General features: G+C 37.5%; 1 protein-coding gene across 1 annotated transcript in view; it reads right to left on the bottom strand.

The window, feature by feature from the left end:
• Window positions 1-314: 314 nt before the first annotated feature.
• Helz (helicase with zinc finger) overlaps window positions 315-14,807 on the bottom strand; it is a 169,749-nt gene continuing 155,256 nt past the window's right edge. Inside the window, exons 32-33 of the mRNA XM_077801421.1 lie at window positions 9,691-9,943; window positions 315-6,131 (exon numbers count right to left, since the gene is read on the bottom strand). Coding sequence (XP_077657547.1) covers window positions 5,797-6,131; window positions 9,691-9,943 — 588 coding nt within the window. The 3' untranslated portion in view covers window positions 315-5,796. The remainder of the gene's footprint in view (window positions 6,132-9,690; window positions 9,944-14,807) is intronic.

Genomic DNA, 14,807 nt, shown 5'->3' with positions numbered 1-14,807 from the left:
ACCTGAGAAACACACGATTTGAAAAGCAAATCCTTTGCCCTCACCCTCCCCTCCCCCCGCCAAAAAAAAAAAAACCTACAGAATACATTATTTGGGTATCATCTATCATTTTCAATGCTCCATGTCACTGCCATCTCAGGACAGGGACTCCTGTACTTAGTGCCTCGATAAATGCAAAGTGCACTCTCGTGACATGCTGATGGCTTCTTTCCATAATTCTCATCTCCACGTGCAGGGATCATCAAGATCGACTCTAAGCACATCAAACACACACACAGCTTCCAGACCAAAGCCCAGGCAGCAGTGTACACAAAACCAACTCACCCCGGAGGTGAAAAAGCTCCTTCACCCTAATGAGGAAGAGCAGCATAGACCCCACTGGGGAAGAGAAGAGGGGTGGCAGCCAATCCAAAAGCAGAGTCTTTCTCCATGAATGTGCCACTCATGGCATCAGAATTATAAAAATGACTCAAAAGATCAGTTTTTTTTTTTTTATATTGAGTAAATAAATGCATGGCTGGAAAGACCTTCAGACTTTCTCTAGACCAGTGATTCTCAAAGTGTGGTCCCTGGACTGGCAACATTGCTGGGAACTTGTTGCAAACGCCAGTGATCAGGTTCCAGCCTGCTAGAATCAGGAACTCTGGGGTGGGGTCCAGCAACCTGTGCTTCAACTAAACCTTGAGGTAAGTCTGATGCTGGCTAGAGTTTGAGAACCACTTTTTTTTTTTCCTTTTTTTCATTTATCCTGTCACAATTCTAAAATCTTAAATAGGACAGGTTTGTGTATAGACACTACTCTGTTGAAACCTATGTCATTTGCCACCCTTCCCCCTTATTTCTCAAACATTAACGTATTAATAAAAACAATTATTTTGTAAAACCAAAAATTTCTTAAAAGATAATATTGATTTCCCCTCCTATACATATTTCTAAGGCAGGCAATCACATGCTAATATGCAAAATAAAATACAGAAGAGACCTCATACATGAGGTAGAAATAGCTAAAAAGACTCCCCAAGAACATAATGAAAATTTCATAATATCGTTTAATGAACTCATAGAATTATATAAAACTTACTATGCTTTATGCTTAATATTTGTATCAAAATAAAATCTCTCTGTTGAACAAATCCCAAATAAAGTCTGGTCTAAAACTCTGATTACTGAAACTATATGAACATCTCTGGGTTTTCCTAACACTCCAGTTTTAGAAGGTCTAGAGTACCACTGTATAACTGGGTCTGGGATTTAACCACAGTTCACATTTGTAAGTCTAGATTCTTCTCTTCGGTAACTCCTTCAAAAACAATTAGGAGCTCTAACAGCTGTTTCTTTAAAGATCATTCAAAAGTTGATATTTTCAGGAAGTTCAAAACTTTTAAATGTTACATTAAAATTGGTTTTTAACATGTTTAATTCAATATTCTAGCTTAATGTAATAACATAATGCCATTTTCTGAATGTGGTTTTTAAGAATGTGAAACATTCGTTAAGATTCTTTCTGTGCAGCAAAGATCTTGAGATTGCTAATTAAACAGGGGTGAAAGTGGTAAGTGTAAATTTAACAGCTTTACAGTAAACTTTCAGCAAATAAATGTCCACTCTCACATAGATGGACAACTGGAGAAGCCTATCCTGCTGGGCACTGTGAAGACTGAGGTGCCACCTACTCTGACGCCTTCACAACGTGTGGCCACCACCACCAGGTGATATTTTGAACAAGATATTATAGAACACCGTCCAGGGATTTCTAGCTTCTAGGCTGTCTGAACATGGATCATGGGATAGGAGGGGAGAGACAATCAGACCCATGAAGACTTTGCCTCAGGATTCAGGAAGACACCCAGGGTGATGTGGAAACTGAGGACTTTCATATGTTAAGGGGACTGTTAGCCAGAAATAAGGTCTGGGAGATCAGAGCAGATAAATTATGACAAATTGAGGAGCTGGAAAGAGGAAAAAAGGAGATGGTCAACCTAAGTAACTGTTTAAAGCAGCAATTCACCTTTTGATATATTCAAAGTTTTTAACATGTCTTTTGTGAATTTTTCTGGGATTCCTTTTTATAAAAACAACCTCACGATGGAACAATGCTACCATGGCTGTTTCTTTTTAAATGGCTATTTCAGGAAATCTAATTTTCTTAATAACCATACTAAAATTGATCTGGATATTGTTTTCACACCCTGACTTTTTGCCAAGATGGCTAGAGATACATTCTTTTATGAGTATAGCTTTGCTCTTGAGGTGAAAAATATTGAAAACATATAAAATCAACTACACTAGAACACCACAATACTATATATTAATTATCTCAAAGTTAGAAAATTCAGTTAGCTTTCTCAGCAACTTCAATGCCTTCATAAACAAGGAAACTATTTTCATAAATAGGTCTTAGAGGTTGCTGTGTTTAAGTAGGTAATGCTTAGTCAGTGGGAATTCTACTTATTTTACTTATTCTGCAATTCTTTGAACTGAAAAGACCAGTTGATGTTTACACCAAACCTGAACTTACTCTAGAGTCTCTGATGATAAAAACATACTGCCAGCAGTTTGGTATTTCACAGACACAAGATGACCTGGACAAAAAGCAAAGCTGCGTGAAGAAAGGAAAACTGGGGTTATGTTAGTTTAAATGGTCAATAATTAACTACTGGCTAGTCAAAAACAAAGCTCTGCTCTAACAATCTGACAAAGCATATGCCAAAGCAACAAACACCAGAAAATATCCACATTACAGTGAAAAAGGCTCTTCAAATCTTAACAAAAAATGCATTTTTAGATCAGGAAAAAAATTAGCATGAATACACACTATTACCCCAAAGAACTGAAGATTAAAAGAAAACCTCTTTAGTTGCACTGAAATTAAAAAGTGAAATGAATAAAAAATAGTTCTGGCAAGAACAAGGAAACTTCAGAGTGATTCAAAGAACAAAAAAGCAAAAAGAAACCATGCGAACAATCAACCTCTGTTTTGGAAAAGGAAGTTGGTAGTAATTGGTATTATCTCAGAGCTATCATCAAGTTTTCTTGAAAGTGTGTCTATGTTTTCATTCTGAGCTCTAAGGTTGAACCTAAGATATGGAATAAGAAAACAAGTTATTTTTATAAGTATGACTTTTGTGTACCTGCTAATCGTACCCAAATGCTGCTAAAGAGCATAGAAGCCAAGCCTCATTTCAATGGAAACTTGCAATGATTTTTGTAGCAAGACTTGCTCAAAACCATTACAAGACACTGTGCATGAAAAAGATTCTTTAAAGCACAGCTGGAAAGAGGGCATTAAACTGAGAAAGAGGAAGCTTGTTAGGGGTTAAAATGAGCATTTAATCCAGAATGACAAAAGTGTCGGATGGAAGCATTCAAATCCTTGGCTAGCTGTAGAAGAGGGAGATGAGGAGTACCTGGGCACTTAGAGCATGGACTAATAAATAGCTCTGATTGTTCATTTTAGAAATAACTGCTAAAAAAGAGAATGGCAAAGCCACTTACCAGCTTCCTTAACCCACTTCCCTCATCAATACATTTATATGAGGTGGTGTGCACATGACCTCCTTAACTAAACAGACACATAAATAATTTAAAACTGTTGAAGATTCAAGTATGGAAAACAGACAATGAGGCAATAACCTCATGACAAGAGGTTAGCAGAAGGCCCAGACAGTACAATTCTGTCTTCATATCATCAAAATGCTTTGGAACATTCATCCAGCTTGGGTTGTCCTGCATACTGCATGGGTGTAAGGGGAAATCATCACTGATGGGACAACCATCTTTCACAGACATCTCACATTGGGGTGACCTAATTTTCAATCAGGCTATGTCTTGAGCTTTGTATAGAGTTCCAAATACATAGCAATATGGCACAATTCTTCCTTCCTCTGGCTGAAGTAGGCTAAGCAAAACTGACATAGCTAAACGTGCTCATGTGACCTTATACAGATAAAGCCAGGGCCATTGTTCACTCACTGGCTGCTTTCCACCTGTGACTGACACATCTGCAGTTTCCACGTCTACCTCTGCCACCCAGACAGAAACCCACAGCCCTCGCTATGAAGCCACTACAGATGAACTGTACTCTGGGCAGAAAGGTAGAACTGACATGAGGCACGCTTCATTTGTCCTGCAGCTTACTATCCTTTAACCAAAGGCACACATTCATCCCAAATTATCTGAGGACAACAGGGAGCTGTAGCTGGCCAACAGGAACTAACCTCTAGTCACTTAAGAGATATAAGTAGCTTTTCTTTACCCTTGTCACTTTCAACCCTGTTTTAAAAATGTATTGTGAATACAGGATGGTCTATCAAAAGTAGTCTTCCAAAAAACTATTTTTGAATGGATCCTCAGGGAGGTTCAGTTCATATGAAATGTTCCCGGCCTTATCTTATTTAAAAAAAAAAAAGTTACACTGTAGTTTCAAGATATCTCTGAAATACAAAAGTATCACTACTACATCAAGAAAATGATCAGGACATGCATTGCTTCAAATGTATAATAGGACCACAAATTTTAAGAGGGTAAACATTTTCCTTTGGATTTTACCAAAGTTCATTCAAAACAATTGTCAGACTGTAGAATATTTAAGATAGTTATTCAAATTTTATAGTTTTTTATAAGTTCAATAGGGATTTTTTAGAAGAATTGAAATACATAAAAACAAGAGTAGTTTCTGCCCCAAATTCTGATGAATTTTGATCAGTTTTTGACAAACATTATACTTTTTCTTTAATGATGTTCCTCAAACAAAACAACTAGCAAAATATTTGAATTGCCATGTATAATGTCACATTTTAATGTAAACATCAAATAAGGTACCAAAATTTTTACTGGAGGGAAAAAAAACCCCAAATCTTTAAGCGGCACAATTCTTTATACCACTGGAGTTGGGGGAAGCCAGGTTACAAACATTTACACATGCATAGTGAGAAAAAAAGGGTTTTACTAAATTCACGCATTTTTAAAATAGTTATCAAGTCTACTAAGCACCAACAATCCTAAAAATTTTTCAGCTTCATGATTTGTTTAAAAAAAAAAAACACACTATCAAATTAACATTAAAAACAAGCTTGAAGTGTAGCTTGTCCAAAAAAATAACTAAGTATGCCAATGTTTTTCACATTTCAAAAAACAGTGGCACACAAAATACACCTGCAAAGAATGCCTTTAATTCTCTCCTACGGTGGATGGAGATTACAACAGCATATCACACAGAGTCTAAAACTATAAAAGTTTCAGAATGCAGCATCCTGTCACAAAAAAAAAAAAAAAAAAAGCTGATAAAACTTAAAAGTATTTAGAAGATGCTGCCCCTTTATTAAAAAAATTTTAAATGAATTTGAGCAAAAATAACATACATTTGTACATCAACTGGCCATTTCTGGTACAGAAACCCAGCATATGGTAATATTATTGAATAAATGTAAATGCTACTTACAATTTTTTTTCTTTTTAAATACATTTTAGACAAACTTTTTTTTTCTTTTTTTTTATAGTTGCACAATTAACCTCTTAGCTGCTAGCTTGATGCAAACATATGTAACAATACACAAATTCAAAAATATCTTTTATTCTACATAAAAGCTGTCAAAATTCTGACTCACATCAAAAATGCAAAATAATGGAATATACTTTAAAAAAATTAGTTGCAAGTCTAGCAGCAAAGCAATTAAGTGAGAACATATTTAATATTAAAACAAAGGAAACTGTGCATCTATAGGTGAAGTCCAACTACCTTAATTCTATTCATACAAACAGAAATTAAAACATTCTCCCTTGAGGAAAAAAAAGTGATTATTTAAAATAGGAGTAAAAGCCATTGCTGCCGGAGGAGCTCCCCAAGCTGAGTTCCTGGAACAGAGACAGGGGGTCACTGCTCTTCTTGGCCTGCTCAGGTGGGGGCCTGGGCTTGGGGGGTGCCCGCAGTGCGCTGGCGTAGGACATGGCTGGCTTGCTGCCTGCCGGACTCTGCTGGCTGCTGCTGTTGGCCGACTCTGCGATCTGCTTGTTGGGCATGAGGGGTGGGAACTGCCCGAGATGCTGCAGCATGTTATAGTTGAAGGAACTGGACACCTCGAGGTTTTCAGACTTCAGTTGATCCTCAGGGGGTTTGACAGTCTTGGGTGGAGCTAAAAGCAGAGAACAGCAACACTGGATTAAAAGCAGAGAACAGCAACACTGGATTACGGACCCGCCCGGTGGTGTTCACAGGTGTCCCCAGCTCAGAGGCTCAGAGGCTCAGAGCTAGGAATCATCTCCAGGAACTTGGGGAGAGACAGTGTAGCCACAAGGTCAAACTCCGGCACAAAATGCTGCAATCACAACACATCTAACCAAACTCCTCTACCTATTAGACACATGATGGGCTGGGATAGCTAACCTGTAAAACTAAAGGTCAAACATGAGTGGTGTGACTTTACTTTGTGTACAACCAGAGACATGAAAAAATGTGCTCTACATGTATAATATGAATTGAAATGCCTTCTGCTGTTATATGTAGCAAATTAGAATAAATTTAAAAAAAAACTGAAGGTCAAATGTGAAGCCTTGCTGAGAAATAAAAAATAATTTTTACAATTATATTTTTATACTTATCATACTAGCTGCTCACAGATTGTAAATATGTTTTTGCCTTAAATAAAAAAGAGCTACATATGCAAACTTCAGATCAAAATAACTCAGAATACTATCCTAACTAATCAGTGGCACAGATCCCATTTGCTCACAGTGCCGTGCTTCCCTGTAATACAGTATCAGCAAGCATGGAGTAAATGAGGAAAAGAAAAGGCTGTAAACTGCCACATTTCCTATCATCTGCCTGACTTTCAAGACCTTTGTTTGATTTCATCATCTCTAACCAGTGCTGTTGCCCACAAAACCATAGCTTTTTTCATTCTTTATCAGAATTTAGATAGACAGAAACCTGTAGCTCAGTTATGTGGAGCCCACTCAAAAGCCGTAAATGTGCAACTTAAAGCTACTTAAACACACAGGAAGAAGGCAGAGCAATCTGAAGACTGATCCACAAAGAAGAGCAGAAGAAAGGAGTGAGTCCACCACAAAGGAAGCCACGGGGCCTACTCAGGGAGGTCAGGATAATCACATCTAGTACCTGAGTTTTTACTAGAGGACAGGCACTTTGTGCTGTGTACTTTACACAGAATAAATATCTCAGAAAACCATCCAGGTCTTCTCATGAATCCAGTTGGCTTCCTGTACCTTCCTGCCGATCAAAGTCTTTGTACTTGAGCTAGGCTGAGTCAGTTCTGTTTCCTGCAGGTGTAGCTCAAGACAACTACCAAATAGAGGGAGAATGGATATTTCCCTCTCTAGATCTACAAGTCTAAGATATTTAACAAGGCTGTTCTACTCCTGAATTCAAAATAAGTTTAGAAAAAAAGAAAAAAGAAACCCTGTTGCCAGGAGTGGTGGCCCTGTGGTCCCAACTAAAGGGGAGCTGGACCAGGAGGATCACTGGAGCCCAGGAGTTTAGGGCCAGCCTGGCAACATAGTGAGACCCTCTCAAAACCAAGCAATCAACCCTGTTAAGATTAATATATATATATATATATATATATATTAGTTGTCAATGGACCTTTGATATACTAGGCAAGCATTTTACCACTGAGCCACACCCAGCCCGAGATTTCTTTTTCAAACCCATACTAGAATGGTTTATTATTTCCTAAAACACTGGTAAAACTTGATAGACACTACTTCACACCCAATATGACAAAGTTTTAAAAGCATTTTAACATCAGAAACAGTTGCCTGATAGTATCTGGAGTTCAGGCAAAAATATTTCATTTTTAGTATTTCATTTAGCCAATATACTAACTTTATGGTACTATTTAAAACTTTAAAATTTAAAAAATTGTTCAAGATTATTTTAAAGGATTTAATATTTTCCTAGAACACTGATCTCTTTTAAAAGCAACATGATATGACTTTCTTCATTCAAGAAACAAATCTCAAAACTCTTATATGGTGTTTATTTTCTGTCTGATGTACCACCACCACTACATTTTTCTAAAACAAATAAACAACTCCCAAAAAACAAATGAACAAAAACAAACTTATGAACAAGAAGTTATGCTTCTGAATACTGGTGATTTTGAATTGATTTTTTCATCCTTAATTATTACTTTCATCTAAGAAATACTAATCTCCCAGCAATAAAGAAAGTAATCAGCCTATATTTGCAGAAAAGACATAATAAATGACTTGAGCTTTAGGGGTCTGTTCAGGAACTTTCTACCTTATCAGCTCAGGTCAAATTTTAAATTATTTTGGCCAAAAGCTAACTTAAAACTTAGGTGAAAAAAAAATAAAAAGAAAAAAAAAGAAATGATGTTATTTAAAAAATTTTTATAATAAAATAATGCAAAAGAAACAAATTAACACCACTGATTTGTAATTTACATGATTTAAATATGCTAACCTGAATGTATTTACATAACATCTTAAAAATGACTAAGCAACCCTAGGCAAAATACAGCTGCTTACACATAGTAAGCATTGATGAATGCTGAAAGATGAAAATGACAATGTCTCTTACTATGAAACAAAAGCAAAACCTTTCACATGTTTTTGCCCTAACATGACCTCTGTTCTAAAAATATGCTTATGCAGCATTTTCTCAAAAATGGGTCAGTTACAGAAACAATGGATTCACATTCTAAAGATGAACAAAATTAATTTTGACGCTACCAGAACAGAAAGATCTCAGACTTGTTCACAGAGATCAAGGTCTATGGCCTACAAAGAGAACACTGGAAAACTGAGGTAATAGTTTCTTTATGTTCAATATAATTTTTAAGAAAAGGGAAGAGAGTAAAGATGGAAGGGAGTGCTGTTCTGAAGTCAAAGAGAAAAGCTCTGGACCTTCCAGGTAGAGTTCCAGTTCCAGAGCCTTCTCCACTCCCAGCCTCCCGCACTCTCTTGTTCATCAGCCGTGGACACCTGTGTCAATGTGTGGATACACACAGGATTTCTAAACCCGATGGAACGCTGCTGGCCTCCCATGGCCACTGCATCATACAGCGCACTCTCCATGGCTTGCTGACAACCAACCCTTAAAAGTGCTTGCCACCCAACCGACTGCCACCCTTACGCCTGATGGAACAAAACAAATCTCCCAAAATAGAAAACAGAACTTTCTCAAGAGAAAGTGGTTCTAAATATTTAAAATTATATTTTAAGTTCCATTACTTCTTTTATTCAATAATAGGTCAAAATAATCAGTTTTTAAACAAGGATATATCTACTAACCTTCCAGACAATGGAAAAATGGAATCAACATATTCCTAAATTAATATCTATGCCCAGGGCACAACCTCTGAGCACTGAATACTGTTCAAAGATAATAATGCAAATGGGGCCTCAGTCCCTTCTGGACTCATCTCCTGGGCCTTCATAACTCCCCAGCTTATTTCTCCTTAGACCTGATAGCAAGATAGGATTCCTCCTGTCCAGCATAAACCCTCCAAACTGGACACCATTGCATTTTTTCTAGTCAATCCATTGAAAGATAATACATATTGCTTTCTTCAAAATATTCTTTATTCTTTATGCCTGGAATCAGATTAATTTACTTGTACTTTCTTCTAAAAAAGCAAGCCTTGTAAACACTCAGGCCCTGAGGAGTTAAAACCACTGTACTTTGGGGCCCCACCTACCCTGACTTACCTATCAACTCTCTGGGCTGAGTTGTCCTGCTGGATCCATTGCACGGAATGTTCTGGTAGGGGGCCGATGAGGTGGTATTCGCCCAGGACTCTGAGGCTGAGAAGCTGAAAGAAGGTGGGTCACTGTGGTCCTGCAGCTCTTTACATGGCGCCAGGCTGTCTGGGGGAGCACTTACTTCTTCAGAACAAGGCTGGACTGAGCTAGATGAGATTCTTCTTTGGTACAAGGGCCGACCAGGTCCTCTGGGCTCATACTACTCAAAAAAAAGGACATTTCATAAGTTGCAACACCTTATTCCACACTCCTTCCCATTTCAGACCCACAGCAACCTCATTTTATTATTAAGCAGAAAATCTCAAGAATGTTCTCTTCTGTGACTGAAAAAAAAGCAGTCTGAACACTGGACATGGTGTCAGCAGACTGGGGTTCAAAACTCAGCTCTGTCCTGTGAGACAGTCTTGTGACAATACATGCCTGATTTCTGATTTTGTTCCTTTATCTGTAAAACACAGGAGTTGAACAAGTTGTCTCCAGTTCTAAAACTCTGTTCTAGGTATCAGTGGAGTAAGAACACAAAGAAGCAGCACAGCTGTTCAAAACGAAATGGGCGAAGTTGCCACATATCAGCTGAATCGCAGCTTCTTGAGCAGAGCCATCTGCTCTAGACTCTTCTCCGGGGCCTTCACAACTCCCCAGCTATTTCTCCTTAGACCTGGTGGCAACATAAGATTCTTCCTGTCTAGCATAAGCATTTCTGACTGGACTTCACTGCATTTTCTTTTGCTTGTTCGAGTGACAGAGAATATTCATTACTCAAAATATTCTTTACATGTCTGAAATCAGATTAACTTACATATATTTTCTTCTCTAAATGTCCTGAATTTGCACAACCCCAAATCCCTTACTCTGCAGACAGCTATTTCCCAGCCATTCTGAGGCTTCTTAGTTACCTAAGCACTCTCATTTGTCATTGCCTGCCTCTGGTGACCCTACTCTGTGTCAGTCCTAACAGCACAGCTGTGTGCAACAAGATGAGGCAGCAGCTTCTACCTGGAGGCAGGCCAGCTGTGCGGGACTTCACTCTCTCCTTGCAGCAGCAGTGTGACCCTGGGCAACTGACCTAACCTCATGGGGACTTCGTCTGTAAAATTAATTACCCCCAGTACCCTGGGACTGTTGAGAGAATTAAATGAGTTAAGTGTGCATAGCATTTAGGTTCATTCCTGGTGCATAAGCAGGGTTCCTGTTTTATTGTAATGTAAAGATGACATGATCCATCTTAACTGACAGGATGGGACTGGCTTTTTATAGTTTCTCCCAATAATAATAAATTTGCTCTTCAGCTTGTGGTCAATTTTGATTCTGAGGAATCTTTCTTTCACCAGTATTGTACGTGGAGGTTGGTTTAAAGAGAAGAGAGAGAGATGATAAGGCACAGTGATAGTAGGATGTTTTTTGGACAGGTAGACACCCTCAGGGCAATTAAACGGGGAAGTGTGGGTGTAAGCAATAACAGTCTAAGGGGAAGACCCAAGAAACCACTAGGATACAAGGCAGGGAAGAGAGTGGGTGTGGTCGGAGTAAAGGGCAGAGACAGCAATTCTTTCACTACTGGCCAGATCACTGCATTCGCAGTCTCAGCCACTGGATGAGGAAGGCAAAGTACTACTATCACCTTCCTTTTCTCATACATTTTTTTTTTTGTTCTTCTATGTCTCAGTAAAACATCTAAATCCATCTTTGTTTCTTTTTCCTTTTTTTTAAAAATCCAATTTTAATTTTACTCTTCCTTAAAGGAAATGTTTTCAATGGTCAAAAAAAACAAAAAACAAAAAACAAACAAATCAAAAAACCACTGTAATTTTGATCCTGGTTTTGTTTTTTGTTTGTTTGATTGATCCTGGGTTTGAGACTATTAACCATCCTGATTTAGAGTCAACTATGAATGTAATCAGCACATTTGATATTTCATGATTGAGGTAGAAGAGCCGCCCTGTAATAGCTCCCAGTCTCTTTTATATCAAGCTTTGTAATGAAGACAATTATCTCTTAGAATCACAAAGAAGGGTTTATTTTTATTACTCGGTGGGGAGTTTAGCCCATCACAATCTGCAGGGAATCATTCTCAAGTCTTTATGTGCAAATATTAAAGTAAAAAACTAATACCGATTCTGATCTCAGAAAGAGCAGGTTATACTAGTCTACTGGTGATATAGTAGACTAATATCAAATACTAAATAGTCTCATATGATTTCACCTATTAATTCTATAAGTCCCTTTTCTTTAAATAACATACATAAACCAGCAGTATAAACAATGGATGATATATGAACCATTTCCTCATTTCTTAAATGAGGAAAACCAAAACTCAGAAAGAAACAGAGGCTGATATTAGATAATATTCAATTAAATTTTGCAGAAAATGTGTATCATTTATATCTTCCAAATTGAGAACCCCAAATCACTCAGCTGAAATGCACAGCGGGATCTGGGAACGAACTGTATAACATTATCTGTAATGGTTCCAAAGCAGCTATGACAGAGATGAATGCCTAGATGAAATACGAAATTCAATTTCAAATCACATTATGAATATGATTGATCCTTTATGTCAGAAAAAGAGAGCTGAAACTTGAACTTTTAGTGTCTTTTAAATTAGATGAATATAGTGAATATACACGTTGTGTGTGTGTATGAAGGTCTACTGGTGTTTTCTATTTTATACAATATAAAGTAAACGCATGAAAAAGTGACTTGCTATAATGGAGTCTATCCTCAAAGTTAAGGTGAGTACAGGTTAGAAAATTTTGATGGCAAATGAATAAAATGGTTTATATATCAAATAAATTCCTTGTTAGCAGTTTTGTAGTTGTTTCAGCATCTAGGTCCTGTATTTCTGTATTTTGGTTTCCAATTGCATGCTGCCAATACACAGAAATATGATTGATTTTTGTGTGATCTTGTGAAACTTAAATTAGTTGTGGGATTTTTGTTTGTTTTTTGACAAGCATGTCATCTGGGATTAGGGACAATTTTATTTCTTCCTTCCCAATCTCAATTCCTTTACTTCCTTGCCTGACTGCACTGGCAAAGATTTCCAGCAGAATGTTGTAGAAATGTCAAGAGCAGATGCTTTGCCTTCTTTTTTTGTTTGTAACTTTTTCCCCCTTAGGTACTAGGGATTAGATCCTGGGGGTGCTGTATCACCGAACTACTTCCCCAGCCCTTTTTATTTTATTCTGAGGCAGGGTCTCCCTAAGTTGCCAAGGCTGGCCTTGAACTTGTGATCTTTCTGCCTCAGTCCCCCAAATAGCTGTAGTTACAGGTGTGCACCACTATGCCTGGCACTGCTTGGTAATTTCTCTTTAAAAAATTATATCTTTTCATGTCATGAAAACTCTTTTATAGCACTGAATTTAATGGCTTCCATTTTCTTCATTTACTTAAATGTATCTATTTAAATTCCCCAAGATTTGAAGAGGAACTTCCTGACCATATAACACTCTCTGGGCCTAATAACTTATTTCAGTTAAAATTATAACAGTATAATTTTATGTTTAACATGCTATAGTTTAGTGCAGAGGTACAGAGAAACCTCAAGGAAAAAAACTTGGATGGAAGGAGGACAGGAATATCGTAAATTTTAAAACAATCCAAAATACAAGCCAGATGATGTGCAATAGATAAGCTGTAGTCTGCAACAGCACTATCTATGGGCTTATGTAATACACTCTATTGAAAAGCACTGGATAACTTATAAAAAATGTTTTTTAAAAGCATAATTTTGAGTTAAAGTGGACCCTGGTCCAAGGTTCCACTAAAATAATAACAAATGAAAATAAAAGACGTATAATAATCAAGACCCTAACAACGGCCAGGACACACTTCTGGAACCCAGGGAGGCTGAATCAAAGAACAGCACCTACGAAAGAAGAATGGCGCTACCACTACAACCCAAGAAAAGAATCAATCTGCTCTGATTGATTTCCATAAAGGTTCGGGCCTCAGAAACACCAGCCACACTGGAAGATGAAATCCAGGGGTTGACTGGAAGTCTGTTCAGTTGGTCTCACATTACACTCCTCCCCAGAACCACGGTGGAACACAACCAGTCAGGTACAAATAATACAGTCAACAAGTAAGGAGACAGATAAACCAAAATCCAACAGTGAAAGGTTCAGAGAAAGTCAAACACCAAAAAATCCCCAGGGAAAGACTGTCAGGAACAGTCCTGTGACAGACACAAAACTCCCAAGTTGCTTTCCAGTAAGGCTTTTTGGTGACACGGATATTGAGAGCTACCAGACACTGAAGGGTGTGTCTAGCACAAAAGATGGTCCCAGATATACAGAAAAAAAAAGGGGAAGCCAGGAAGAAGTAAAAGTGATGCTCCAAAAAACTGTTATGTCCAAAATATTATTTTTGTTTTACTAAAAATATAAAAATATAAAACAAACTCTCTAATTGGTATTCACAGAAAAGGCACTGCATTCATAAAACAAAAACAAGAAGAAAAAGGAAAACTCTGACAATAAAAGAACACTTGAAAATTCTTCGAGGGTGCAAATATAAAAATGAAATAAAAGAGTTTATAGATAAAATCAAGGAAATTCCCCCCCCAAAAGTAGGAAAAACTATAAGGATATCAAAATATGATAGGCAAAAAAGAGGAAAGACTTGGAAAATCCAGAAGGTTCAAAATTTTATCAACAGAAGTTTCAGAAAATGAGAAACAGAAGAGATGGTCAAAAAAAAAAAAACATTATCAAAGAAACAAGAAAATTCCATGTAGCTGAAGGGTAGCAGTCGTTCCCTAGAGCAATGCTGTCCAAAGACCTTTCTGCAACAATGGAGATACTCCTCCTCTGGTACTGTTCAACAAGGCAGCGCTTGGCCAGTGGCATGGGGCAACAGAAATGAGCCTAATGGGTTTGAGGAATTCAATTTTAAATCTTATTTCATTTCCAATCATATCTAATCTACCAGGAATTCCTTCTGGGTTCTACCTACAAAGTAAATCCTACATTTATTTGCTTCTCATCATTTCCACTATTCACCATGATCCAGACCCATGCCATCATTACCTGATGCCTAGGTAACCATGACATTTTATCATA

This window comes from Urocitellus parryii, chromosome 7 (assembly GCF_045843805.1).
Source record: "Urocitellus parryii isolate mUroPar1 chromosome 7, mUroPar1.hap1, whole genome shotgun sequence".
Classification (NCBI taxonomy): Eukaryota; Metazoa; Chordata; class Mammalia; order Rodentia; family Sciuridae; genus Urocitellus; species Urocitellus parryii.
Note: the sequence above shows the minus strand (reverse complement) of the source record. Positions and strands in the feature narration are given on the sequence as shown.